The sequence below is a fragment of the Anopheles gambiae genome, chromosome 2 (assembly GCF_943734735.2).
Source record: "Anopheles gambiae chromosome 2, idAnoGambNW_F1_1, whole genome shotgun sequence".
Classification (NCBI taxonomy): Eukaryota; Metazoa; Arthropoda; class Insecta; order Diptera; family Culicidae; genus Anopheles; species Anopheles gambiae.
This window is the reverse complement of record NC_064601.1, coordinates 88,176,534-88,201,328: the sequence shown is the minus strand read 5'-3', so window position 1 is coordinate 88,201,328 and position 24,795 is coordinate 88,176,534. Positions and strand designations below refer to the sequence as shown.

Genomic DNA, 24,795 nt, shown 5'->3' with positions numbered 1-24,795 from the left:
CACACAATGTCCTTACGATACGACTGCCCTCCCTGGGACGGAAGTGGGATTTGAGCAGGACACAGGCAGCACCGGGTTTAGTGTGTATGTGTGTGTGTGTGTACGCGCTTTGTGTTATTTGTTCACCGTTGGGAGTAAAAACTTCGTTTTCCGGCCGTTTTTAGTATCCGCTTGCGGAAAATGGGATCGCAATGTCTTTATGGTTGATTTTTGGTGGAAGTAAACACACACACAAAGCCAAGCACTACAACCTTCACATGAGAGAGAGAGAGAGACGTGGAGAAACCGTGGAAAATTGTATACACACAGTCCACCAACAACCACCCGGACGGCCCGAATGAGACAACTCCACGGGGAGCCCGAGACGATGGCTTTAATAACGGCACCGTAGATGAGGATGCTGACGATGAGAATGATGATGATGATGATGATGGTCTTATCCTTCCCTTGGTTGTAGTTTTGTTTAGTTTTGGACCACTTTTACCACCCACACCACTGCTCTCATCGGTCACGGTCGATATAACACTTCCATTTCCGAATCAATTCGTATGTGTTCCGGCTCTTGTGTGTGTGTGTATGTTTCCCGGTTGGGAAAATACGCCGGTACGGAATGTCACATTTGCTGCTTATTATTACCGGGCAACCACAATCGTTCGCCGCGTTCACCAACGACAACAACACCAGTGCAGGGAGAATGGTTCAGCTGTTTCCGTAACCGACGCTGCGTACGCGTGCCTCATCTCGCGATGGCTTTCTGGCGCAAACTGACGAGCACGAATGGTTGGGCCCGTAACCGAAGACGGAGATGATGGCTACGAAACTCAATGGTTGTGCTTCTCCTCCCCGGCACATGGTCGGTGGGCGCATGCTCTTTGGCGCGCAGTTCCACCGCTGTCACAGTGGCGATGAGCAGATGAAACAATGTAAAATCGAGGATTTTTGTGGAATTTTCAAAGACAAACTCAAAACATTATTTAATTAAATTAAACTGTTCAGCAAGGAATTAGAAAACTTGGCTATTTATAACGTTTTGAACTAGTAATGGTTAAAATAAATCCAGAAACCAGAAATCAAACAATTATGATTTATTGAGTTTAAAAGCTGTTTGAGTGCACCAAATTACATTTCTATTTCACATGTTTTGCATATTTTAAAGCATCACATAAACATAATTTAAACAAGTTTGACGCAACATACCAAGCGCCAAACACACGTGTGCAACAGAAACGGTTTATTTGAAATTGTTTCATGAAACGTTTGCCAACGCCACGGCGGACAGTAGCGCAACTACACCGGCTCTTTGCTCTCACTTTCTCACTTCTCAGCGAAATCTTCTCACCCTTGCCAGCAGCCCTCTCACTACTGTAGCAGCTCGCTTTGAATGCAACCAATGACTAGACAAAAACACTGTGAATATAAATTAAAATCAAAATTCTAAAAATGATTTTAAAAGATGATTTATAAATTGTCGCTTGTTTTCGATTAACACCTGCTTGAATGTATATCATTAGCAGCAGCATACCAGTATCGCATCGAACGTATTTCCGGTTCTACAAGCGTGACCAAAACACAACAAGCTGCGTAACATTCCTTTATCAATCAAAACCACCCAATGTATGCAAGGAAGATGCAAATGAGGCGCTCAGCTCGAGTTCGTGTAGCAAGCTCCCTCCACGTGCTCGATCCATACCTGGCGGCCAGGTGGTGCTGCGCAGTTCCATCCAGTTCCAGCGATGGCAACACTGGCCCCAATCGTCCCACTATCGACGGAGCGAGAACGTCAGCACAGTTGATGGTTTTGCTTTTTTATTCCCAATAGCGATCGCTCCCTTTGCTCGCCGACTCACTAGAGGCAGGCACCTCTATCTTGTTACTATCTGATGCGGTCGTTTAGAAGCGGGGCCAATCTATCACACGAGCTCCTTTCCGTTCCCCGGTTCCCTGCAGTTCCTGTGCGGCTGCACGTTGCACTCGTCCCGGTGTGGGCCGTAGTTTCAATAGTTTAGCTGGACACCGGAACAAAGTAGGTTCAGTTGTACTTTTACTTTCGTGCCGTGTGGACGCAAAACTCCCGAGGCTCTAGTTCGAAGGAAAGGATCGCTTGTTTGCAGTGAAGTTCTATTCATTGAAAGAAAGGATTAACCGCTTGTTTTGTGCAGTGAAGGAAAGTGAAAGAAAACCTTAACGATGTACCGTTTGCAGCAAGAGTTGGATAAGGTAATTGGGTGGATATTCTCTTCAAGATAATAATAGAACATTCAAAGGTACAAAAAAGCGTTAAAGTGAAAATGCAGTTTTTTCTGCTATATTTATTTACCATAATACTGAAATAATGAGTTTTGTGCTTCAAGCTATCAAATTAATCAAATGATCAAAAGGAGAAACTCTTTTTTTGCTTTTTTTAATATATATTTTCTCATTACTATCAAGATTAGTAATCGGTGTTCATGTGAAAGTATTAATGAAAGACACTCAAATTGTTGAAATAGTTTTACACTACTATCCATGAGGCTTTTCTATCATGCAACAGAATTGCTTTTTACGTGGAGGCTTTTATTTCATTTTCATTTTTAGACTATTTTCAACCAGGCCTTAACAAAACATCAATTTTTTTAAACATTCTTAACACTTCAAAATTGGCCCCTAATCATAACACGTCAATCAACCCTTCCTATGCCCTTACCATCTGACACGTAAGCTTCCGGGGGGAAGGGACTGAGAAGCAACCACTTAAAACAAACACAAATAAGTAGCAACAAGTAGCACATGAACGACCCCAACAACAAGCAACATCCCTTCACCTATTATCAGCAGCATCCTTAAGCATCGTAACAAATCACTACAAAACCGGGTCTCGGTAGCTGACACCACCGCGCACCACGTGCATACTAATTGATTCTTTAATTGGTGGCTGCCCCGCCGTGCTGTGAGAGTGCTTACTGGTGTCGAAACCCTGTCACACAAACGGTCAGTTTGAATAGTGAAACGCCAAACGATAAGCCCGAATCGCGGCCTGAATCACGCGATAAACGAACACTCATAATCGGCTCATTTTTTTTTCGGGTACCTCCAATTAGTGTCAGAGGACAGTGGACTTCCTTTCCCTTGCGCTCTGTGCCGTTCCCTTTACCCTGTTACCTCCTTTCTACGTGCGCGATAACGCACACCACGATCGCGCAGGACATAGGCTCGGTGCGAGGGCACACACCGAGCGCCGCTTATCAGCTTGCCTGCGTGACGCCATCTAACACACAATTGACGCGTACCCATAGGAGCAGGGGGGGGGGGCGAGATCACTCGATCGTGCGATCTCTGTCGCGCTATCGCACCCGGCGGCCGTGTGGCAGGCTCTTGATTTAAATGCTTCCTTCTTGCTGCCGACCGGACACATTACCGGCTGAACGATCGTTTGGGACGGTCTGTGCAGTGTTTGTGCGTGTTTGGTGGCTGTGGTGATCGTGTGTTTAGTGCATTCTACCGAGACGACTAGTGCAGTGAAAGACGCTTAAAACACGCCCAGTTTAGTACGAAAAGCCGGAAAAAGCTCACCATGTACGGACGTCAGGAATCGCAAGGGGTAAGCGGAAATTGGAGCACGCACTGGAATGCGTCAGAAGATTCCCGATCCTTCGCGTGAACTGATAACGCGTGAACCGAAGACGCACTTAAAATCTCTACGCAAAGTCCAATACCGTTGAGAGGGAGAGATTTCGCTTTCGATTGCAAAACTACCGTTCAACCGTGTACGATTGTGTGTGACATTAACCCCACTAACGATCGATCGATCGATGGGGGAAATAATTGCAAAAACCTTGGGAAACCCCTCCACTACACCGGTGACCGCAGACTCTCACCAGCAAACCAGTTGCTTTCGTATTTTAGCATAATTAAAGCGACCCCCTTCTTAACGGTTAACCCTTCCCCTTGCTTTTATGTTTCAAGCTACAAATGACAAGTGTAATACACCCGGTAGCAACACAATGCAATCAAAGGTTTGCTTTGTTCTTTACGATTCCGCATTATCTGGAGGGCATTGCAGCATGTGTCAATTCCTGTGGACACTCGCGCTGCAATCACCGGCCAATGTCAAACAGTGATGGTGCTGTTCGATGATGTATGTGAACAGGTTTTATTGCAAAAAAGATATCCCCTCCAGCGCTGTATCGGAGGGTGTATCAACTAGTGATGGGAAAAAGTACCGAGAAAAAGGAGTGGAGCGAATCCGTTCCCTTCTCGAAAAAAGCGGAACTACTCGAACAGATTTTGTTGAAGTTGTTTGATAAGAGATCTTTAGTCTGTGTAAAATATACGAATTTTACAGGCACAATGGTTTCTTCAGCTCCATGAGAGTTTGAATCCCATTTGAACCGTCCCTTGGTAGCAAAGAGATATGGCCGGTTGCGTGTTACTAAAATTTGGATTATTACAGAAGAGATGACCGCACGTAGCTCTTTAATCGAAGAATAATAAGTGACGATCTAGCAACATTTTGGAAAGTCGTTCTAAAAGCGCAGTGATTGTTCATAGGATCTTGAGGACACAATTTGGAACATCGTGAAACTGGGTGATATTTGAAGAAATTATTAACAGCAAGTTATGGCCGGTCTCGTAGTACAGTCGTCAACTCGTACGACTTAACAACATGCCCGTCATGGGTTCGATCCCCAAATAGACCGTGCCGCCATACATAGGATTGACTATCCTGCTATGGGGGGAAATCAATTAGTCACTGAAAGCCAAAGCCCACTAGTGGTACAGGCAGGCCTTGACCGACAACGGTTGTTGAGCCAAAGAAGAAGAAAGAAGAATTAACAGCAAGTTATAAACGATTTTCGATGAGCGATAAATGAAGTGATCGTTCTCAGGACCTTATGTAGAATTTGTTAGAATGTCATTCATTAGAACGATATTTGGATCGATCGATCTAAACTAGTTCTAAATGATTTTTGGAGCGTCGTAGGTGTTCTCATTCGCAGGCTCGATCATCTGAGAAATATTTGTAGTAATGACGCTCGGGGACTTTTGAAACTCTTTTTCATTCACTAAAATGACATTTGGAACGATCGATCTAAAGATCTGTATAACGATTTTTTTTGGATCGCGCGTTCAATATTAGAGCGATCTATGTAGAGAAGATCTGAATGACATGCACAACGTCGTTCATGGAAATGATATTTCGGAAAAATATTTCCAACAGTTAATAAACGATTTTTGGAGCGTTCTTTCACATGAACTTTTGAACAATATTTGGAATGTTGTTAATAACGACATTTGAACGACTTTTAGGACGCTATTGGATTTAAACGGAAGAGCGAATTTGTATAAGCCTGATGACGTTCACTTCGCTTCAGAAGCGGATCCGCACCCAACAGTTCACTCATAACCTCCCATCACTAGTATCAACTTCGATACATCGCTCTGATTCGCACTCTACAATGTACACGATCGAGTGCGATCGCTTCCTTTTTTATAGGAGTTTTTCGCCTTCTCTCTCTTTCTATCGCTCTCTCTCTCTCTGTGCGATAAGAACAAAACACAAACATGACGACACACAGCCAAGACAGTCCCCGAACAAAGCTTCATCTTTCCCTAAAACCCCACCCGACGTCATCACGGGGGCAATCTTGGGCGATTGTTTCATCATCATGCACGACCCTCCGAACGCGAGCGGAGAAAACGAAGTAAACAAAAAACATACGGAAACGCGCCATTACTGTCCGTTAGCCCGTGGTCGGTGGGAAATCCGACACCCCGCGTGCTCGAGATCTAATTCCTTTCCACAAGACGGCTGGCGGGGTGAAGGGGCTCGTTATAAAGCGATCGCCACCGGTGCGATTCGCGCTCAGTACCTTACAATCCTTCCATCCTTCAACTGCGCAGTGCTGTGTGTCTGCTGAAGCTAACGAGTAGTTTTGCACCTCTTTTTTGGCACATCTAGCCCACCCTGAAGGAAGGTGGCTCCTACATTATGGAAGGACACGATGCGGCCGAAGCGAAGAACGTCTGCCTGATCTTCTCGCCCGAGCAGGAGGAGGCGGGCGCACTGGCCAAGATGCTGCGCATCTTCGACGACCACCGGGTGAACCTGCTGCACATTGAGTCGCGTTCGTCGACCCGCGGCCCGGGCTACGAGTTTATGGTCGAGTGTGACGGCAAGCGCGGCACGCTCGGGCCGGCTATCGAGGCGATCCGCGAGAAGAGCAACTACTTTAACATCATCTCGCGCGACTACAAAGATAACGAAGGTTGGTTTGATGGTTTGGGGTTTGGGTGGAGTTGACAAAGTTGAGCTTATTTTCTTCCTTACTCTTCCCTTTAGCCACTGTTCCGTGGTTCCCGCGGCGCATCCGCGATCTGGACCGGTTCGCCAACCAGATCCTGTCGTACGGGGCCGAGCTGGACTCGGACCATCCCGGCTTTACCGACCAGACGTATCGCGAGCGGCGCAAGTACTTTGCCGACATTGCGTTCAACTACAAGCACGGCCAACCGTTGCCGCACGTCGACTACACGCCGGAGGAGGTGAACACGTGGCGGGAGGTGTTCCGCAACCTCACCAAGCTGTACCGGACGCACGCGTGCCGCGAGCACAACCACGTGTTTCCGCTGCTGATCGAGAACTGTGGCTACCGGGAGGACAACATACCGCAGCTGGAGGATGTGTCCAACTTCCTGAAGGACTGTACCGGGTTTACGTTGCGCCCGGTCGCGGGGCTGCTTTCGTCGCGCGATTTTCTCGCCGGCCTAGCGTTCCGCGTGTTCCACTCGACGCAGTACATCCGGCACCCGAGCAAGCCGCTGTACACGCCGGAACCGGACGTGTGCCACGAGCTGCTCGGTCATGCGCCGCTCTTTGCCGATCCGTCCTTCGCGCAGTTCTCGCAGGAGATCGGGCTGGCGTCGCTCGGTGCACCGGATGAGTTTGTGGAGAAGCTAGCGACGGTGAGTACAGCCAAACAGTAGCAATAGACAGTATGTTACTGACTTGTTCTTCATTTCCCTTTTCCCTTCTCCAGTGCTTCTGGTTCACGGTCGAGTACGGTATGTGCCGCCAGAACGGCGAGCTGAAGGCGTACGGGGCCGGGCTGCTGTCCTCGTTCGGCGAGCTGCAGTACTGCCTGACCGACAAGCCCGAGCTGCGCGAGTTCGATCCGGCCAAGACGTGCGAGCAGAAGTACCCGATCACCGAGTACCAGCCGGTGTACTTCGTGTCGGAAAGCTTCGAGGACGCGATCCAGAAGATGATCAACTACGCGAACACGATCCCGCGCCCGTTCGGCGTCCGGTACGATCCGTACACGCAGAGCATCGAGATACTGGACTCGGTGCCGCAGATCTCCAACCTGATGCGCAACATCCACAACGAGTTCGAGGTGCTGCAGAACGCGTTCAAGAAGCTGTAGTGTGGCCAGCGCTAAACCACCGATCGCCACGCGCAGGTTCAGTGCAGGGAGTCAATACAGTACAATCGTTGGTACGATTGCCTTTTTTGTTTGTTTTAAAACGATAAGTTCGTTTAAAGAGTCGAATTGAAAGCGATGATGGTGTTTTTTTTTTATAATGTTATCCTTAATACTGGCCAAGAATTTTGATTTTAATTAGTAAGTTAAGAGTGAATAATAAATCACACTTTGTTCGTTAAGCACATAAAGCAAAATCGTTTTAATGACCTTCCACCGTTCGCGCTATAGGGTGTAATCTTGTTCCACAAAACAAAAACGCTGATTGTAAAGCGCTGATTAAAAGTGCCCCAAAATGACAATCGAAAACACGACGCCACCAGTGTACCCTTCTGACCCGTTTCGTCGATTGGCAGATTGGTACACATTGGTGTCTACCAAAACATAAAACAAAACAGCAACAAAAACACGCGATATTTCACTGTGTCACTGTGGTTTTGGCCAATTGGCAATGCGATCATGCGAAACCGCGAGGGGCAAGGTCACAACTGCCCGCACTGATTGTTGGGCCTTTGGGCTTCCCAATCACTACTGCTGCTGCTGCTGCTGCTGCTCAGCTGTCCAACAGCAGATAGAGCTTGAGTAACCACTGGTTCGAGAAAGCGCCAGCACGATCACGCGCTACTTTGTAACACTTTTCGGCGATTTGTGTATATTGTTTCTCAAAATAACTTTTAGTTTACCATTTGCCGATCAGCAAAAAAAAATAGTTCAATTTTAGAAAAATATAGGTTGTGTTATTTAAAATTTAAAAACAAAAAATCTGTTCACCGCCACCATTTGAGGCAAACATCTTGTTTTGCGCGTTGGGTCGTGCCTCCCATGCTGCCATGATCATCGGCCTTATCAATGTTTGTTTGGGATTGGTTAATGTTCTGTGTGCATGATTCTTCACATTTTCTAGTGATTAGCGTAAGTATAAGTGTGATTATGTGTGTTCATGTGTGTGTGTGTGAGAAAGAGTAATTGTAAATTAAAGACTAAAACTCCGTCCGTTAGCAAACGCTCGATACGCCTGTGAAAGCTTCACATGCTACACACGTACCGTATTGCATGCATTTAGGCGCTTACAAGCAACATTTTTCTTTGCGCATAAAGAAACAACTTACCAATGGTTGGCAATGGTTCCGCTTTCAACCCCACGTTTGTCATTGTTTCATTTATTTCTCCTTCAATCCTCCTACAATCCCTTCCCTTCCCTTGGTACCTCTGCAACTCGATAAGCGCAAAGTATTCCGCATTCAATGATCGTTCTGTAACTCCCGGTGCAACTCGAACATCATCCGTCGTGGTACCGAAAGAAATGCCTAAACTGTGTGAAAATACACACATCCATGCATACAGTAAAAATGCTTCCTACGCCACCACCGTGCTCTGGTGTGGTGGTCCCCATGGCCTCCCATTTTTTTGGTCTAACAAACTACTAAACCGACTTAAAGAGACCTTCCGAAAGACCTGATCTCTATCTTACGGCCTAAAAGAAACCTGCAATTATCACCACAGTTTTTTTGTTGATGGCTAACTTCACACTAAGCCTCTAGGCTCTCTTCTTCCCTTCCTTTCCAGCTCTTCTATTTTACATCAAGACAGACCCTTTGTGACTGATCGCACTCTCTCTCTCTCTCTCTCTCTCTCTCAATCCCTTACAAGATAATCTTAGTAGTACGATGGCTCATTAGGCTCTAAGTAGTATATGGTAGTGGTATCTATCAGATAGTTTGTATAACTTGCAGTATAAACTCCCCGCTTCCCCTTCTCTACAGAATTATGCTTCTTTGGTAAATGGACAAGCTAATAACCTCGTCCCCGTGTGTGTGTGTACAGGTATAGCTTTACAAAAAAATTGCTGCGGGAGGAGTTTCTTCCCCGCACTGTGTTTACATACATACATACATACATACATACCGTTTACAATAGTTAACAATAATCGTCTACAAAACCTCACCGCACGATCGAACAATTCGTTGTGTTAAGCTCGATGGATTTTTTTTCGGTTGAAATCACTTCTGTGTCCCTGTTACCGTACTACAATCTACATTTCACTAGTTTGCGAGGGACAGGTCCTGGAACCGGCATCGGAACTACCTGCACCTTGATGTTGCTGCTGCTGCTGCTGCTGCTGTTGCTGTTGAACGGCGGGTTGTTGTTGCTGCTGGCCCTGCTGTTGCTCCATGCCGGACGTGAACAGGATTTGCGCCTGTTCCGCCGCCATCTGGTACTGCAACAGTCCCATGGTGTTTCCATTACTGTTATTGTTGCTGTTCCCACCCGCTCCAGTGCCACCGTCGGGCGGAGCACCCATCTGCATGTGCTGCTGCTGCTGGTGTTGCTGCTGCTGATGCTGCTTCTGCTGCTGACTCATCATGGACGTGGCGGGTGTGGACGAGGTGGACGATTGGCTCGATTGGTGCTGGAGATGGTGCAGCGGGACCGGCGTCAACTGCATGTACGATATCATCTCGTTCGGTTCGCCCAGCTTCCCCTGCCCGGTGTCGGTAAAGTTGAGCTGCTCCGGGTCGGGATGCAGGATCGGTTTCTGGTCCGGCGGGCCGATGCAAAGCTGTTGCTGATCTTGCAGCGGATGCTGTGGCTGCTGTGCATGGTGCACTCCTCCATGGCTGGGAGGATGTTGCTGTTGCTGCTGCTGTTGCTGCTGCTGTGCCTGTGCCGCGGAAGGATGGTAATGGTGATGATGGTACGAGTTTCCCTGATGATGGGCCTGCAGAAACGAACCACCGCTAGCGCACCGTTCCCCAGGCGGTCCAACGCTCGGGCCCGGTCCCGGCCCGTTTCCCGTGCCCGGTGGAAAGGGGAGCGAAACGATCGACGGCAGCAGACCGTACCGGGCCATTAGTAGCTGCTCCTGCACCCGCCGCAGCTCTTCCTGCTGCTGCAGTATCAGGTGCTGCAGCTCCTCGTGCTTGCGCTGCAGCTGATCCTGCACCTGGTTCTGGCTGGGCGTTAGGACGACGCCGCCCGTCCCGGTAACGGCCGGATGGTGCGCCACCGCGTACGCCCCGTGCGGTGAGGTGGACTGGATCGGCGACAGTACGCCCGGGGCCGTCTCGGTAAAGCCGGCGACCGACTGCACCGGGATGGCGGTCAAATACTGCTGCGGCTCGATGAACCCGGTCGCCGTGAGGATCTGCGTGACCGGCGGGGTAATGATGGTGGCGGGCGGCGGCCGTAACGCGGCCGTGGTTGATGGTTGCGGGAGTGGTGGCTGCTGCTGTTGTGGTTGTTGGTGTTGTGGTTGTTGGTGTTGTGGTTGTTGGTGTGATTGTTGCTGCTGTACTGTTCCGGGCTGCTGCAGTCCAGCTAGCTGCTGGTGGGACTGTTGTTGCTGTGAGGGTTGTTGTGGCTGCTGCTGCTGCTGTTGTTGTTGCTGGAGAGGATGTTGAGTCTGTAGCTGATGCGGGTATACGTCCGTTGGGTTTTGTATCATCGCCGGGTGTGGCTGCTGTTGCGGCGGCAACTGCTGATGTGGTTGCTGCGCTTGGTGGCCCTGCAGCTGTTGATGGGGCTGCAGCAGCGGGTGAGGCTGTTGATGTTGAAGCGGATGTTGGGGCTGCTGTTGCTGCTGCTGCTGATGCTGCTGCTGTTGCGGTAGATGCTGCTGCTGATGCTGCAACTGGCCGGACGCTAGCTGATGACCGCCGTGCGGTTGTTGCGGCTGCTGCAGCAGAAAATGGGACATGGAGTTCCTGTCCGACTGGCTGCCGTGGGAGGAAACCTTCGACGGGAACGTGCTGGTACGCATGCGGGAGCGCTACAAAGTAAGCAAAGTGAGGTTAGACACAGCTCACCACTCCCCCAACAACACAACGACTTACCGAATGTTGCGTCACGAGCGACTGCCGGCTGGTGTGAGATTCCGTGGAAATGGACGTCGCCGAATCCGACCCAGGCCCATGGTACGTGTTGTACCGATGGCGGCCCCGATTGGACAGCCCCGTCGGTGAGACGCCCGGCGTCGGGGCGATCCGGGACGTGCGCGAACTCTTCGAGCTCCAGGGCGAGGTTGCCAGCAGGCTCTGGGACGACGATTGCTGAAACTTTCGCTCGATCCCGTGCACGCTGATGCTGTCCGCGTCCTCCGAGAACTTGCTGTCACCCGCCGTCTGGTTGCGCATCTGCTTCATCACGTCCGCGTAGCTCACGACCCGGTGCGTGCAGACGACAAACTCCGGCTTCGAGTTCCACTGGTGGTAGGTGATGTAGAACCGCGTCTGCAGCCAGATCCACTGCTGGCCCTTGGTGAGAAACCGGTAGTAGCACGAGGTCCCTTCGCCCTTCTGCATCACTACAAGAGCGGGGAAACACAAACATACAAAGCGGACCCACACGAAGCCCAACATCAGTAATGGTGCCCCCATCCCGGACCGGTACGCGGAGCGGTATATTGTTTCAAGACTGTGAGCTTACATGCTTCATGACAAGCCACCACCTTTTCCAGATCGTCAAAATGATAATAGTCATACCCGGAAGTTCCCAGCACTTCAAACGGGAGGTAACCGATGATGGGTGGCGCGCGGTGGTCGAGAAACAGGAACTTCCACTCGAGGCTGTGGCGGGACGTGAACTCGCTCTTGGTGTTGTCCACGATCGACATTTCGCGTATGAGCTGGGGCGTCTGGAGCCGGCCCGTCCCGACGAACACGAGCCGCGAGTCGGCATCGCTCGTGTACCCGCTGAACCGGGACGTCGTCATGAGCGACTCAGTGTCGACGTCACTACCTGCAAACGGCGTGAAAAAGGAAGACCAGTTCAGAAAGGAAGGTTTCAAAAGCTTTTGGGGAGATCCTCCAATCGCCTGTACTTACGAAAGTAGCCGGTAAACTGGACATGCTCGTACGACACGTCCGCCCGATAGTCGACCGTGCCGCGCTTGATGTAGCAGGAGAAGGTGACCTGGTTCTCCCGGCTGATGCCCGTCTGCAGCGGATCGACCACCGTCGTCGGGTTCAGCAGTATGTTGTACAGATCGTTCTGGTCGTCCTCGTACACCATATCGTACACGGTCATGTTCAGAAGGTCACTCTGGAATTGGATTCACAATTTAGATTCGCGATCCCGGTAGCATCCAGATGGCGCTGCTGCCCAACCTGCTTTCCAACTCACCGGTAAATGCCCTAGCAGCGAGGTAATACTTTCAGAGGCGTAAAATACTCTCCCGGTGGAGGAGAACACGATGATGAACCCGTCCAGCGCTTCCAGTATCAGGTGGGTAAACTCTTCGTTCGAGAGAAAGGAGGGCTTCCAGTCGGTCTGGATCTCGTGCACGCGCGACCGCACCGCTATCTCGTTGTGGCTCTTCAGGAACGCGATCGTCGACTTGAGCACGGTCGACTTGTCCATCTTCCGGCTGTTGGAGGACACCATCGAGCTGAGCTCGTTCACCAGCAGGTTAAACTGATCGCGGCGCTTCTTCTCGCTCAGATTGCGGGACTTGCTGGAGAGTGAACAAATGCATTACTCCATTAGTGACATCCCAGGTGGACCAAACCCGATGGCTATCCTTACCGTTTCGTGTCATCCTTGTCGTCCGGATCCTCATCCATGGCCGAATACGAATCCGCATGGTGATGGTGATGATGGTGGTGATGGTGATGGTGATGATCGAGATCGATCGACCCGCCGTATCCGTCCACCTCGTCGAACAGGGAGGACCCCCGGGCGGGGTTGTGCTTTAGTTCCTCAATCTTGTGGCCGTTGCCCGGTATTCCCCGGGCTGCACGCACACACAGGAAAATGGTTTCTCACAGAAGGCTTTATTCTCTCTTTCTTACACTAAGCGATCGCGCACCGAGACGGCGTAACGCTCCTAAAAGAAAACACACAGACAAAACAATACGAATTTTCCTTAGCCGAGTAGTGACCGGGGAGTTCGTGCTCTACTGCTACTTCCAACGAATGCTGCACGAGTCTCTTCTTCTCTAGCTCTGGGGGTGCGAAAGAGTGCGCACCCTGTTTTTTCCCCTCCAAGCGTTTAGGTGACGTTTGCAAACGGATAGCACGGTAGCGAGCGTTCCAAATGATGACACCAAAGGTCGCCAGATCGAAGGGCCATACTTTGCCTAGGCATTGGATGCAAGGTAGCCGTTCTAGCTGGCTGGCCGTATATCACAAATCTGGAGAGAGTGAGAGTAATAAGAGAGGTATAAAGGTTATTCAAACGATCAGTTTGAAGAGTTTGCAGGACACAAATTATCAATAACTGTAGATACAGACATCACTCTGATAGATAATTCCGGATATGTCTACACCTGGCAGGTTCATATACAAACAATCTTTAAGTAATCACTCACACTAGCACTGACTCGGCAGTGAAAAATGTAAAACGTGAACACGTGGACAATAACAACAGGCGTTTTTCCTCCATCACAAACCATGTTCGGTCGAGGGTAGATGAGTAAGGTGGTTTACATAAAACATAATAAAAAGCTTCTTCTGCACGTGCCACCAGTTGCTCGTGACGAGTTAAGGGCTGTTGACGATTTCTTGGAAAACTAAACGCCACTGTAACCCCTATTGTATTTTATTTTCGATTGCTTTTCCACAGCTTCTCTCCCTGTTTCAGAATTCCGAGAAATACGGAAAAGAAAATTAAAGATTTCAAGCCTCCGGGGATTTCACAATCGCAGGCAAATGACGATTATATGAAAACATTTATTTCGTAATATATGTGTCTTTCTTCTTCTTATTTTTGGCATAACGACTTACGCAGTCATGCAGATACACCTCAATAGAGGCTTCCTAGTCTTATTGATGTACACCAAAAACACAGTGGCACATAATCAGTTCTTGCTACGCGAAAAGAGCAGTACGAATGGGAATTGATTCCGTCTGGCATTGTAAAAGCCCACGCATCAATCGAATAGACCACAGCGCCATCCGGGTACTGTGGCAAAAATAGACGCATATAAATTTCGCAATTTAATTTATTTTTGCTACTATTTCACAACTACCATCTTCCAAACACTCCCAGATGCGGGTAATTGTAGCAAGCATCTATCGCGTTACATTGTTATTGATTGTCAACAGTAACATTACTGCCAACATCATACATCGATAAGTACAGTTATACCAAAAGATGTAACTGCTTTCATCCGATGAGGAGACCGATGAGCCTGATCGTCAGTCCAAGTGCACTCTAAACTCCCGCAAAACGACCATCATGACGCCCATGACTCGTCCAACCGATCACAACAAGCGAGTGGGGAACGCAATATGAAAACGTCGGCGTACAAACAAATAAGCAACACCCCTAACACGGCGGCTAGTGGCTAGAAAAGAACGGTGGTGTACAGTCGCGCCGTAAACAACAAGTGCACCCGAGTCACCCGCAAAGTTTTGAAGTGGGCCTGCTTGGGGTGGGTGCAAGCAAAACGCGTGTTACGCAATTCCACACAACACGGCAGCTAGGGAAGGTTTAAAGCCGGGCCTCGGTGATGGTGGTGGTGGGCTGCCCAACGGGAGGAATTTGTTCTGCAGTGGTGTTGGTGTAGCTCACATCGCATGCACCGTTAGAATTGAGCTCGTTGTTAGAATGCTTGCCAATGCAAACAACCACTACCACCGACCAGTGTGGTGCAAAGATGCTTGCCTTGATCGGGCGGTAATTTGATTTGAGCCGGAAAACAACGCACAGTCTACTGAGCTGTGAGGGTGTGAGTGTGCGAAAAGCTAGGCTCGGTCGGGAGGTCTCACACCGGCGGTTACCGGCTCTTTGCTTGAGAAAATGGTGCGTAATTGTTTTTGCACGTCAATCACTGTGTTGCTGTAGAATCGATTGCACGTAAATGTAAAGCAATCGATTCGAAGGGAAAGCATGACTAGAGCCTAATTGTAACAAACAGATCACTTCATCTGCTTCCCAATATCAGGTTTCTATAGGCTATACCTGATGATAAAGCTTTCATATTAGCTAATGATATCTTTCGGCATGATTCTAATTCCAGCAGATCCTTATTATTCGCGAACACATCTGTTGGGGCCTACAGATTTTGAGGAATAACTTGAGAGAAGTACAATTGAACTTGCTGTGCTTGACGAACTGAGAAAATGTCTAGAAAGGAACTATTTTTCCAATGAATGAATACTTCTTATGAGCTAAACAAAAACAAGGTTCTAATCAAAATGTTTCGAAGAAGTAGCATCTCATCTTGATCATGCATCTTGATGCATCTCATTTTGATTTGAATTATAATTCTGCCCTAAAATCCCTGTCGCCCTTCTAAAAATAGGATATGAAGTAACTGGCGAGAACAGTTGTTTAACTAGATAAAGAGTCAAAGACTCTATCCACAACAGTCATATACCAAAGACCCTACCACTTAGAGGCTCTTTCAGAGAGCAAATACTTCGCGAGACCAGCCAATGAAGCTCGATTTGCCGCTTGGCGTTGTATTAGAGATAATTTAAAGAGACTAAAGACTATTCAATTGTTTCAAAAGCATCTATATACATATATAAATCACAAGTCAAGTTTTTGCTAAAAAAAATTCAAACTAGCCCTATGATATTTGGGAAGTATTAAATTCTCTCCATTTCCATCTGGTCCGACTGGTTCAACAACCCGCAAAAGGCGATGTTGCAACCTAAAGGAATAGCTTAGAATCATAAAAGCTCTCCAAGCGCTTCACCAGCAGGTCCACAGATCCAGCCATAAGCCAACTTCCACATCGCAACGAAACACTGTTGATGCAAACCTTCATTTAAACACTTCCCATAAATAACCGATGGTTCACGAGACTGTTCGCTCGTTCGAGATATTCAGCAGCGTTACACAACGCAACAGTTCAGCCCAACAAATGTCCCGGATGTGCCTAAGGCTTCCGAATATTTTCCGCACACAACACCGGCCCAGACAATTTCATGCAAACATTCACTTCAACAACCGTTTATCGGTGGCAAAATGGTCACCGCAAGCGTAGGAATCAATACATAAATCAACGAACCGAGCAAGCGCCAGCGGTTTGCTGCAACAGCGATGAATCAAAGGAACCATCCACAATAATCTTGCATAAGCTTCCACAGGGGGAAAACAACAAGGTACATAAATGGTGCCGCACTGCATTATTCCTGCATCCGATCGAGGCGATCGAACTACTCGAGAACAATCTTGCTTCCCTTCTCCTCCTCTTCGTCCTACTCCCACGTCGAAGGATGGATTTATTTCGCCACAGTCACTTTCTTTCGCATATCAAGCGATCGCAAACCCGATCTACTGACCTCATGTCATGTCATGTTGAGTGTTATGATGGCAACATTCACCAAAACAGGCAGCGCACTCAAGAACACGGACGGGAGGCGTCTAGAACTGTACAGTTCTCTGCTCGCACGCTCTGAAGCTTCATGAAGATGACACAAAACAGCCGAGAAGAAATTATAAATGTGTCCGAAAACTGCATCCTGTGCAACAGGGACGTTCTCAAACCAACGCACAGCGACATATTTTATTCATCAGACCTACCCGGGGGTCTCTCTGCTTTTCCTGCCGAACCCCACTCGATATACCGTATGCAGTCGTCAGATGTATCCCTTACCATGTTCACCATGTCAGTGTTTCTGATTTGATTTCACGCGAGACGCAACTGCTTCGCATATTACGCATACCGAGCGAAGATGACGCCCCGGGTGCAAGCTGGAAGACCGCTCAGTAAAGCATCTCCGGCACTCCTTCACAACCCCGGGGAGTGTGATCTAATAACAATGGGAGGTTCTGTTCTGTTTTGAATATTAGGACCCACATTACCAGATTGCTGCTGATGCTTGCCAGCGCCAATTTAGCAAGTATAATAGACCCTATGGTACTGGTAAAGTCGAGGCTAGGAACTAGGAAATACAATCTTGACAAGGAAAAACAGCAGCCATACCATCCCAACGGTGACTCTCCATTAAGGGCAATCATTTCTATCATCCAAAACACTCCAACCGTCCATTGATCTCCCGGAGGCTCTAGTGCCGATTTGCAAGTCTAAGTGAGAATCTCACTAGCCGGTATGGTTTCTGCAAACGTTGCTTCATTGTTGCCACAGGCAACACTGGCCTGTGCAGCGGCGCTGCGTAACGCCGCTCTCAATTGCTAAATTATTTGTCTGCACTTATATGTCAAACATAATCAGCGTCACTTAATGGTTACAGCGGCTTTTCATCTCCTGCACAGAAGCCACCCTCGTCACTGAACTGGACGTTAGGGTAATCGAATCGAACTCCCTTCGCTTGAGAGTCTTCCCGCGTGAGCAATCGCCGACCCACGACGGGCAAACCTCGTAAAACGAATTCCGAGTATGCCCACTTTTCTCAAACGACTGCTTATTCCACTCCCACACGGTGTTATCTAACTGCACTGGTTTTTTCCCCAACTGCCTTCTATCGATTGTTCCGACCATTTATTGTGAAAACAGTTCGCCTACTTGGTCGATCATTACCTTTGGTCCAGTTGTTCTCTCCAGGATGTCGCGTAACTTCACACTATTGTCCGTTTTTTGTTTTGTTTCAGTGTGAACCACGCACTATACGTTATTATAAATATTCCTCCACGACAATAAATTTATCACTTTCAAATCATTTTTGGGTACTTTTGTAACATTTCGTAACACTATTGATTGGCACTTTTCAAACACTGATACACGCGCTGGTAGCGCCACCTATTCCCCAAAACACTCGTCAGTACACTACCTGTATCGCTGCTTACGTCATCGGCCGTGTTCCACTAGGCGAGCTCGTATTTCACCACGACGCACCATCTCACTAACACCATGGTAGTGAGGTTCACGCGATCATTATCTGATTCACCGCACACACGCACAGAAACACACGGAAGCTAGAGACGTAAATGAGAGAGAGAGAGACACAATATGAGACAAATTTCCACCTGTTGATTTTCTCCTCCATCTCCAGGCTTGACCGCTTGCAAAGGGTTATGGTGGTAATCACAAAACACTACAACTTTCGCAGAAATTACAACCCAATCTTGCTCGTGTTACGTTCACCGGAACACAAGGTTCCGCGGATTGGATTGCTCTGGGCAGCAACCTGCTCCTCCAGACCGCTCACTACCATTTGACCGGCAGCAGTTGCCTGCCTGCGCACACTTTCATCACAAACAGCAGAAACACAAACACTTCGCAAGAGAGAGTGGGAGAGGAGAAAAAAAGGTAGCTCTTTCACTCAACACAGCGGCTTCTTGCGACATCTCCCGACGGTTGCACGAGTAGTGATGGGCAGGATGCTGTTTCTATCCTTTTCGCAGCCTCCTGTTGCTTCTACGCTCAGTACAGCGTCTACAGCGAGAAGCCGGTTTTGACACGGAGCCGAAGGATGGGGGGGCATCGTCGCTCTTACACAAACAATAAATCCTTTTTTCTTCTCCTCCTCTTCGCGCATTTTTCTACCGCTTTTCACCAATACAGCAGGAGAAAAATACACACACACATCACATTTACACAGTTGGACAGAAAGTATCGTCGCGACGGCTATCGTCGGAGAGGTATCGGGTAACGCAACTCACCGTAGGTACTTATTTTGCTTCCCTTCTTTTTGTCCCCCCCTTCACTCACTCACTGTTTTTCCCTGGCACCATCGGAACAATCAATCAAATGTGTGGGTGTGGGGGTGGATTGGAAGAAGAAAAAAAGGGCGCACAGAACCGGGTAAACGAGGGCAGGACAGATCGGTACTCGGGAAGCGGGAACCGATGGTATGGCAACGGAACTTCTTTTTTCCCCTTTTTGACACTTTTTTGTGCGTTTGTGTGCGTGTGTGTGTGTGTTTGAATTGTTGCCGTGAATTTTGCTGGTTTCCCGGGGTTACGCGCAGCTCCCTGTCCCTATGTTGGCGACCGGTCAGTTTTCTCTTGAAATCACACTGAACCGGAGACAACCTTGCGACGCTAACTTAATTAAAGCTAAGCAGCAATTTTCCGCCGCAACCGTGCTCGGGCCGGTGTCTTTGTTCCGGCTTCAACCGAGTGCTTAGTGTAGGACCAGCAGTTGGCAGACTTTCGAACGAATATCACCGTATGGTTATGCATTTGCACACCTTAGTACGCACGCACTTCCGGTTTCCACTGTTTCAAAACTGGTCTCATTCGCTTTACAACTTGCTCAGCTAGATTGGAATTGGTTCGATTGTACCACAAAACTGGTCAGTTGTTGTGTGGTTCAGGTTCAAGCGTTGATCGATCAACAACTCACAACGGCACCTAACATGACCATATGGGATATACACCACTAATTGCGCTCAGTGTTATTGCCTTTTCCGGTGCTTTCATTTCAAAACGGTATCTGTAATGTTACTCCACCACCAGCAAACAAACTTGCACACTTTTTAGTTACATCTGTTCGCAATAATTTAACACAAACAAACTAATACGATAAATCACACTTTTCAATCTCGTCTGCCATTTAAACTACTCCATCTGTTTCGCACCGTATCGTCCGTTTTTTCCAACCTTCACTTTGTGCATCTGCATGCTACAGCTGCACACGCAGCACCATCACAATTGCACCATCGCATGCAGCAGAAGGGTACGCAGCAACACCGGCACGAGCGTTACACTGCGTCCGGGGAAAAACGCATACCGTTTCGGAAGAAAAACAGGTAAATTTCCCATTACGCAAACACAGGCACCAGGGTTTTTGTCCTCCTGGTTTCCTCTCCTGGGCGCCTCCATCACCTAATCCTGCTCCTATAATCTACCCTGTACGCGTCGTTCGAATGCCGTGGTGTGAGTGTGTGTGTGAGAGAGAGCAAACGAGACGTTGAGTCCTCTGCAATCCATCAAAGCAAACATGCTGGCACAGGTATCACCAAGGACAACGAGACAAAAAAAAGGAGCGAACGAGTGAGAGGGAGAATATTTTTCAAACTGCAACGGTTTGGTGGTACACCTGTTTCTCAACCTCTCTTTCTCTCTGTCTCTCTTTCTAGCCCTAGCTGTAACGATCGTAAACTCCTACTCCTCCTCCTCCTCCACTGTTGTGGAAAAACTCTCCCTTGTTGCCTGTGACTGGCAGGAGTGGGGCAGGATAGGTTGGTTGTGCGTTATTCAACAGGCTCTTCTTCAGGCTGGATGATGATGTAACAATGATGGGACGATGATGGGAGGAAGCGGCAGACAGGTAGGGGTGGAAATTCGAAACATTGCGATATGGACGACAGAAAATATCCAACCATTTTCCTCTTCTTTCCGCACCGTTCTTTGTGTCTCTTCCATCACTCCTCTCCATTCTTCATCCAGCTTTGTAGAAAAAAAAGACCAGACCAGAGTTGGAGGGTATTGCAAATGGTAAAATGAATCGGAGTCGGAAAGTGTGATGGATTGCGAGCGCACGGCACTTTTGCGGTTTCGGGACCGGGAACCAGTGCTGGATGGCTTACAAACACACACACGCACTCACACAGACAGCCGCCCCGGTAGAAGTTTTGTTGCAAATTGCACCATTGGTTCTGAGTTTGCTGTACACGCTCCGACAATGACGAGGAACAGGTACAGTTTTACCGATTCTTGGCCAGCGTTGGGGGAAATTTACGTGTTGTACGTTGGGTTTGACGTGTTCAACTACATTTGATGTAATGAGAGCCCGAGAACCTGTGCTAATGTCCATCGCCTATACCACTCAGTAGAGTTCATATTTGTGCGATGTATGATGCGTTTGATACTCATGCTTAAAATCATGGTTTTTGCGTTCAATTCTGATTTTGGAATTAAAAAAAATAATATCAACAGATCTCGGATCTGAAGTTCGTAACACATCAAAATTTATGTTATTTTCCTGCTATTCAGAAAATGCCATAAAGGTGTGTTGCCAGGTGTGATGAGATTTAGAGTCGAAATTTGAACTTATGACATACAGACAAGCGCTTAAAGTTGAACAAAGAAGACCCTTCCATAGTAGAAGGATTTCAAACAGACATACAATACAATACATCTGATGGACCAAAAACAATGCATATTGCCTGTATATACTCCAGAGAGTATCTAAGCCGGTGATAGAGCTTCTAGAACAAGGGGAACTCATAATTAAGGCCCTAATACCATAGAAGATAACCAATCAATGAGTGAAATAGGATGTCTGCATGTACTCCAGAGCGTATCTAATCGTGTGATAACCATCAATTATCAATATAGGCAAAGATAAAAAAAGTTGAAGAATGTAGCTTCATTCTATGCTTAGTTCTGTAGGTCCTACCAAATTCCCAAAATATTCAGAATTGTGTCTATATCTTCAATGTATTCTTCAAACTAAGTTCAAACTAGAATATGGTAGACGCAGTCCTATGGTACAGTTGTGTCAACTTGCACGACTTAACAACATACCCATCGTGAGTTCAAAACTCATATGGACGGACCGCTCCTTCGTAGAGTGGACAGACTATCCGGCTGTGTGATACTCAATAAGCCTCGAAACCCTAGAACGACATGACCGCGGTGGTCGTTACGCCATGCAAGAAGAAGAAGACCAAACATGCAAATATAACATCTCAATACCTCCAAAGAGAATAACAGCGAACGTAGAGTTCAAATATACAAATTTCACAAACATTTCTAACAGGAATTGGAAACACAACAAATCAAACTAAAAATGCTGGATCCACCTAGAACCGCTAGACTCTCAGGTTACCAATTACGTTTCAAACCCTACGTGCAGCTTGCCGCGCGTAATGATAGGTTCTGATTCTGAGACGGTGGCATCAAAATGCAAAACATTGCTTCCACAACATCATCAGCAGTACGGGAAAACGATACGAATAGGTGCAAATTATAGCTGTGTAAAGATACAAACACACACACACACACGGCCACCAAACCCCGATACTAAGCCGATTTCCACTCCACACTAAGCCGATGATGTATTCGGACGCAAAACGGATGCTTTCACACAGTCGTTAGAGTTGTTGGTGGTGTTTCATTCACATGATCTTTGCCTTATCGCACAGATACACGCAAATATATGAATATATAGAGAGAGAGAGGTAGATAACGTTAACGAGCATCAGCCAGCAAAAAGGCAAACACCAGGCGCCTCCGTTTGATTTTACGATAACATTCACTCAACTCTTGGTATAGTGATTCAGACATTTTACAGCACTCAACACACACAACACACTGTACAAACAGCACACACACAAACACACCGTCAGAAACGCAGTTAATTAATCGATCTTTCTAATCATCCCATCACCGCACTACTGCCACTCGGTGACATTCAAAACCGCAAACATTGCACAAAACGCAAACACTAAGCCACACCAACACCACGCTACCGTTTAATGCGTATCGCGTAACTTGTACATTCTGCAAAAAAGTGCATACCGCTGCATATTCTTGATGCAACAGCTTTCAACACGTTGGGTGTGTGTGTGTGCTTCCATTCATTCAGGTAGAATTGCATTCTTTACTCTAGCATACACGCACAAACCGAAACTAACACACACACACACACACGTAAAGAGGGCATACACTAAAGGGCATGTACGCACGTAATGCTTCCGGCAGCAAGACACTGTGCAACCGTCGATGATGCAAGTTGCAAGCTGGCTCTAAACAAATTGCACTCTTGCTGTTATCTCTACTGGTTTGCTCTCTTTCTCTCTCCCACACTAATGATGGATGTAATAGTGCTTCTAAGCACCAGCACTGCACACACGCCCGTTCTCCCCGTGCACACCCAAGAGCAAGGTCACTTCTCTACACGGGACACGGAAAGGGTGGAAAGGGGGTGGGCTAAACTGTGCGACACGTGTGCATCAGAATAGAGCCCGCGGAATAGAGCACACCTCCACACCGAACACCACCCCTTTCTTTGCAACCCTTCGCGACAAAGAGAGAGAGAGAGAGAGAGAGAGAGAGAGAGAGCGAGAGAGCAAGCGATCGAGCGTGTGCGGGATGATCGTGAGGAACCGCTTGAAGGCAGATTGCAGTAGGCATGTGGTGGATTTGTGCTGACGACATCACATATATTGAAGCTACTAAACAACAACAACAGCAGCACCAACGAATGCACACGAATGATAGACGATAGACGATTCTGTTTTTTTTTATTGTACTACACCACAATCACCACCACCACCACATCAAACACCGTTTTGAAGTATCGCCCGTTCTGCGACATGCGACAATAAATAAATTACGATAAATAAATCGCACGCTGCAACTGCGGCTCGAGTGGGCTGTTGTACGGTTTGGCCACGAGCGCCTTGCGGTCAACAACTCACAAAGCGGATGATAACGAAGCGTAATCATCGTAACGGACTATAAAAGACAAACTGCTTCACATTACAACACACACAGCACCTTTTTCACCAGACACAAATCAAGATTTTGTTCCGTTATGGGCACCATCTGTTGCATCCGTTTTTTTTAAAACCGTTTGAAAAAAAAAACAATCCGAATCACATAAATACACACGTGTGATCGAACGCCGTGCACGAAATTACCTTTATCCTGCTGCACTACAATGTTAGTATATCAATCGACCCGCGGTTCAAACGCAACGGCTCCGCAAAAAAGGCGCATTTACCTTCCACGCGCGTCAACTTCAAACTGAACGAAGCGTTCATCGGCAGCAGGCTTTGGAGCGCGCGCGCTTACACGCTCGGTGTCGGTGCAAGGCGGTTCACTCCGACTCGGAGCTCTGTTGTGTGTGTGCGAGAGCATGATGCGGGGTGCGAAAGAGCGAACGAGAGAGAGAGAGAGAGCGAGGCGACAAGAGAAGCGTTCATCTCATCGTCGCTGTCACCGCCGCTGTGTTCATCGCCAATGGAAATGGAATGCACGAGCGCACGCGCCTACTATTTGGGTCCTGCTGGTGGCGGGACACCGCTTGCCACCGTGTAGACGCATACACTAGGAGCATCCAAAGATATATGTTAATGTAAATTCTTCTACCAAAAATTCTTGAAATTTCATTTCTAGTAAACCAAGAAGCGAAGATATACCAATGTACTGTTTTTGACGGAAAGGAAGTTTTTCATACAGTACTCTGCACTGGTCTTCACAAAAACATTTTAATTCCATCCAAGAATTCCTGCTCAATAGACGTCAGCCATTCGAAGGCTGCTCAGTCATGCCGGCGCGTTCGGTTAAATCGTCCAGCTCCAGAAGATACACGCCCAGCCCCCTTATCCTACTTATCGATTCTAACCATTCGCATCCAGAGCATTCTAAGCGGCCGCATCTGCCGGCCACACATTATGCAACAGAGATCGTCAACTTGATCAGATACATCCCCGCCGCACGCTCCATGCTCTCCTAGCTGTCAGTTATCAATTGATCGGCCTTCTGATTCACGCAGATCTTCCCCGTGTCCCCAAAGTCTAGGCTAGG

The 24,795-nt window shown here is 47.9% G+C and overlaps 3 protein-coding genes across 11 annotated transcripts in view; 1 reads left to right on the top strand and 2 right to left on the bottom strand.

Annotated features, from left to right (window-relative positions):
* The window catches only part of LOC1276382 (uncharacterized), a 117,467-nt gene extending 116,681 nt beyond the window's left edge, over positions 1 to 786 (bottom strand). Inside the window, exon 1 of the mRNA XM_061645176.1 lies at positions 637 to 786. The gene's annotated coding sequence lies outside the window, so the exon portion shown is untranslated. The remainder of the gene's footprint in view (positions 1 to 636) is intronic.
* A 1,022-nt stretch (positions 787 to 1,808) lies between these two features.
* Positions 1,809 to 7,651, top strand: LOC1276381 (protein henna). Of its 2 annotated transcripts, none has more exons than XM_315722.5 (4): positions 1,809 to 2,217; positions 5,939 to 6,245; positions 6,320 to 6,942; positions 7,017 to 7,651. In XM_315722.5, exons 1-4 carry the CDS (start codon positions 2,188 to 2,190, stop codon positions 7,401 to 7,403), a joined length of 1,347 nt encoding a protein of 448 aa, XP_315722.5. In that variant the 5' UTR covers positions 1,809 to 2,187; the 3' UTR covers positions 7,404 to 7,651. The 2 variants fall into 2 exon arrangements, with proteins under 2 accessions (XP_315722.5, XP_001688715.2); XM_001688663.2 differs by lacking the exon at positions 1,809 to 2,217 and adding an exon at positions 2,704 to 3,577.
* Positions 7,652 to 8,585: 934 nt separating this feature from the next.
* LOC1276380 (circadian locomoter output cycles protein kaput) lies at positions 8,586 to 24,150 on the bottom strand. 8 transcript variants are annotated; one of them, XM_061645183.1, is made up of 9 exons: positions 23,907 to 24,150; positions 17,894 to 18,288; positions 13,365 to 13,591; positions 12,984 to 13,284; positions 12,582 to 12,912; positions 12,284 to 12,500; positions 11,886 to 12,197; positions 11,294 to 11,763; positions 8,586 to 11,229 (listed from the first exon to the last, which is right to left on the bottom strand). In XM_061645183.1, exons 4-9 carry the CDS (start codon positions 13,019 to 13,021, stop codon positions 9,493 to 9,495), a joined length of 3,105 nt encoding a protein of 1,034 aa, XP_061501167.1. In that variant the 5' UTR covers positions 13,022 to 13,284; positions 13,365 to 13,591; positions 17,894 to 18,288; positions 23,907 to 24,150; the 3' UTR covers positions 8,586 to 9,492. The 8 variants fall into 8 exon arrangements, with proteins under 8 accessions (XP_061501167.1, XP_061501169.1, XP_061501164.1 ...); XM_061645185.1 differs by having other exon boundaries at positions 18,144 to 18,288; XM_061645180.1 differs by having other exon boundaries at positions 12,984 to 13,591; positions 18,976 to 24,150.
* Between the last annotated feature and the right edge of the window lie 645 nt (positions 24,151 to 24,795).

Excerpts from the sequence above, each read along its gene's own strand:
- LOC1276381 (XM_315722.5), top strand. The coding sequence starts at position 2,188 with ATGTACCGTTTGCAGCAAGAGTTGGATAAG. Across the intron at positions 2,218-5,938 it reads TGCAGCAAGAGTTGGATAAG|CCCACCCTGAAGGAAGGTGG; the intron begins GTAATTGGGTGG and ends TGGCACATCTAG. Across the intron at positions 6,943-7,016 it reads TTGTGGAGAAGCTAGCGACG|TGCTTCTGGTTCACGGTCGA; the intron begins GTGAGTACAGCC and ends TCCCTTCTCCAG.
- LOC1276380 (XM_061645180.1), bottom strand. The coding sequence starts at position 13,021 with ATGGATGAGGATCCGGACGACAAGGATGACACGAAACG. Across the intron at positions 12,501-12,581 it reads CGCTGCTAGGGCATTTACCG|AGTGACCTTCTGAACATGAC; the intron begins GTGAGTTGGAAA and ends ATCCAATTCCAG. Across the intron at positions 11,764-11,885 it reads GGTGGCTTGTCATGAAGCAT|TGATGCAGAAGGGCGAAGGG; the intron begins GTAAGCTCACAG and ends CCGCTCTTGTAG.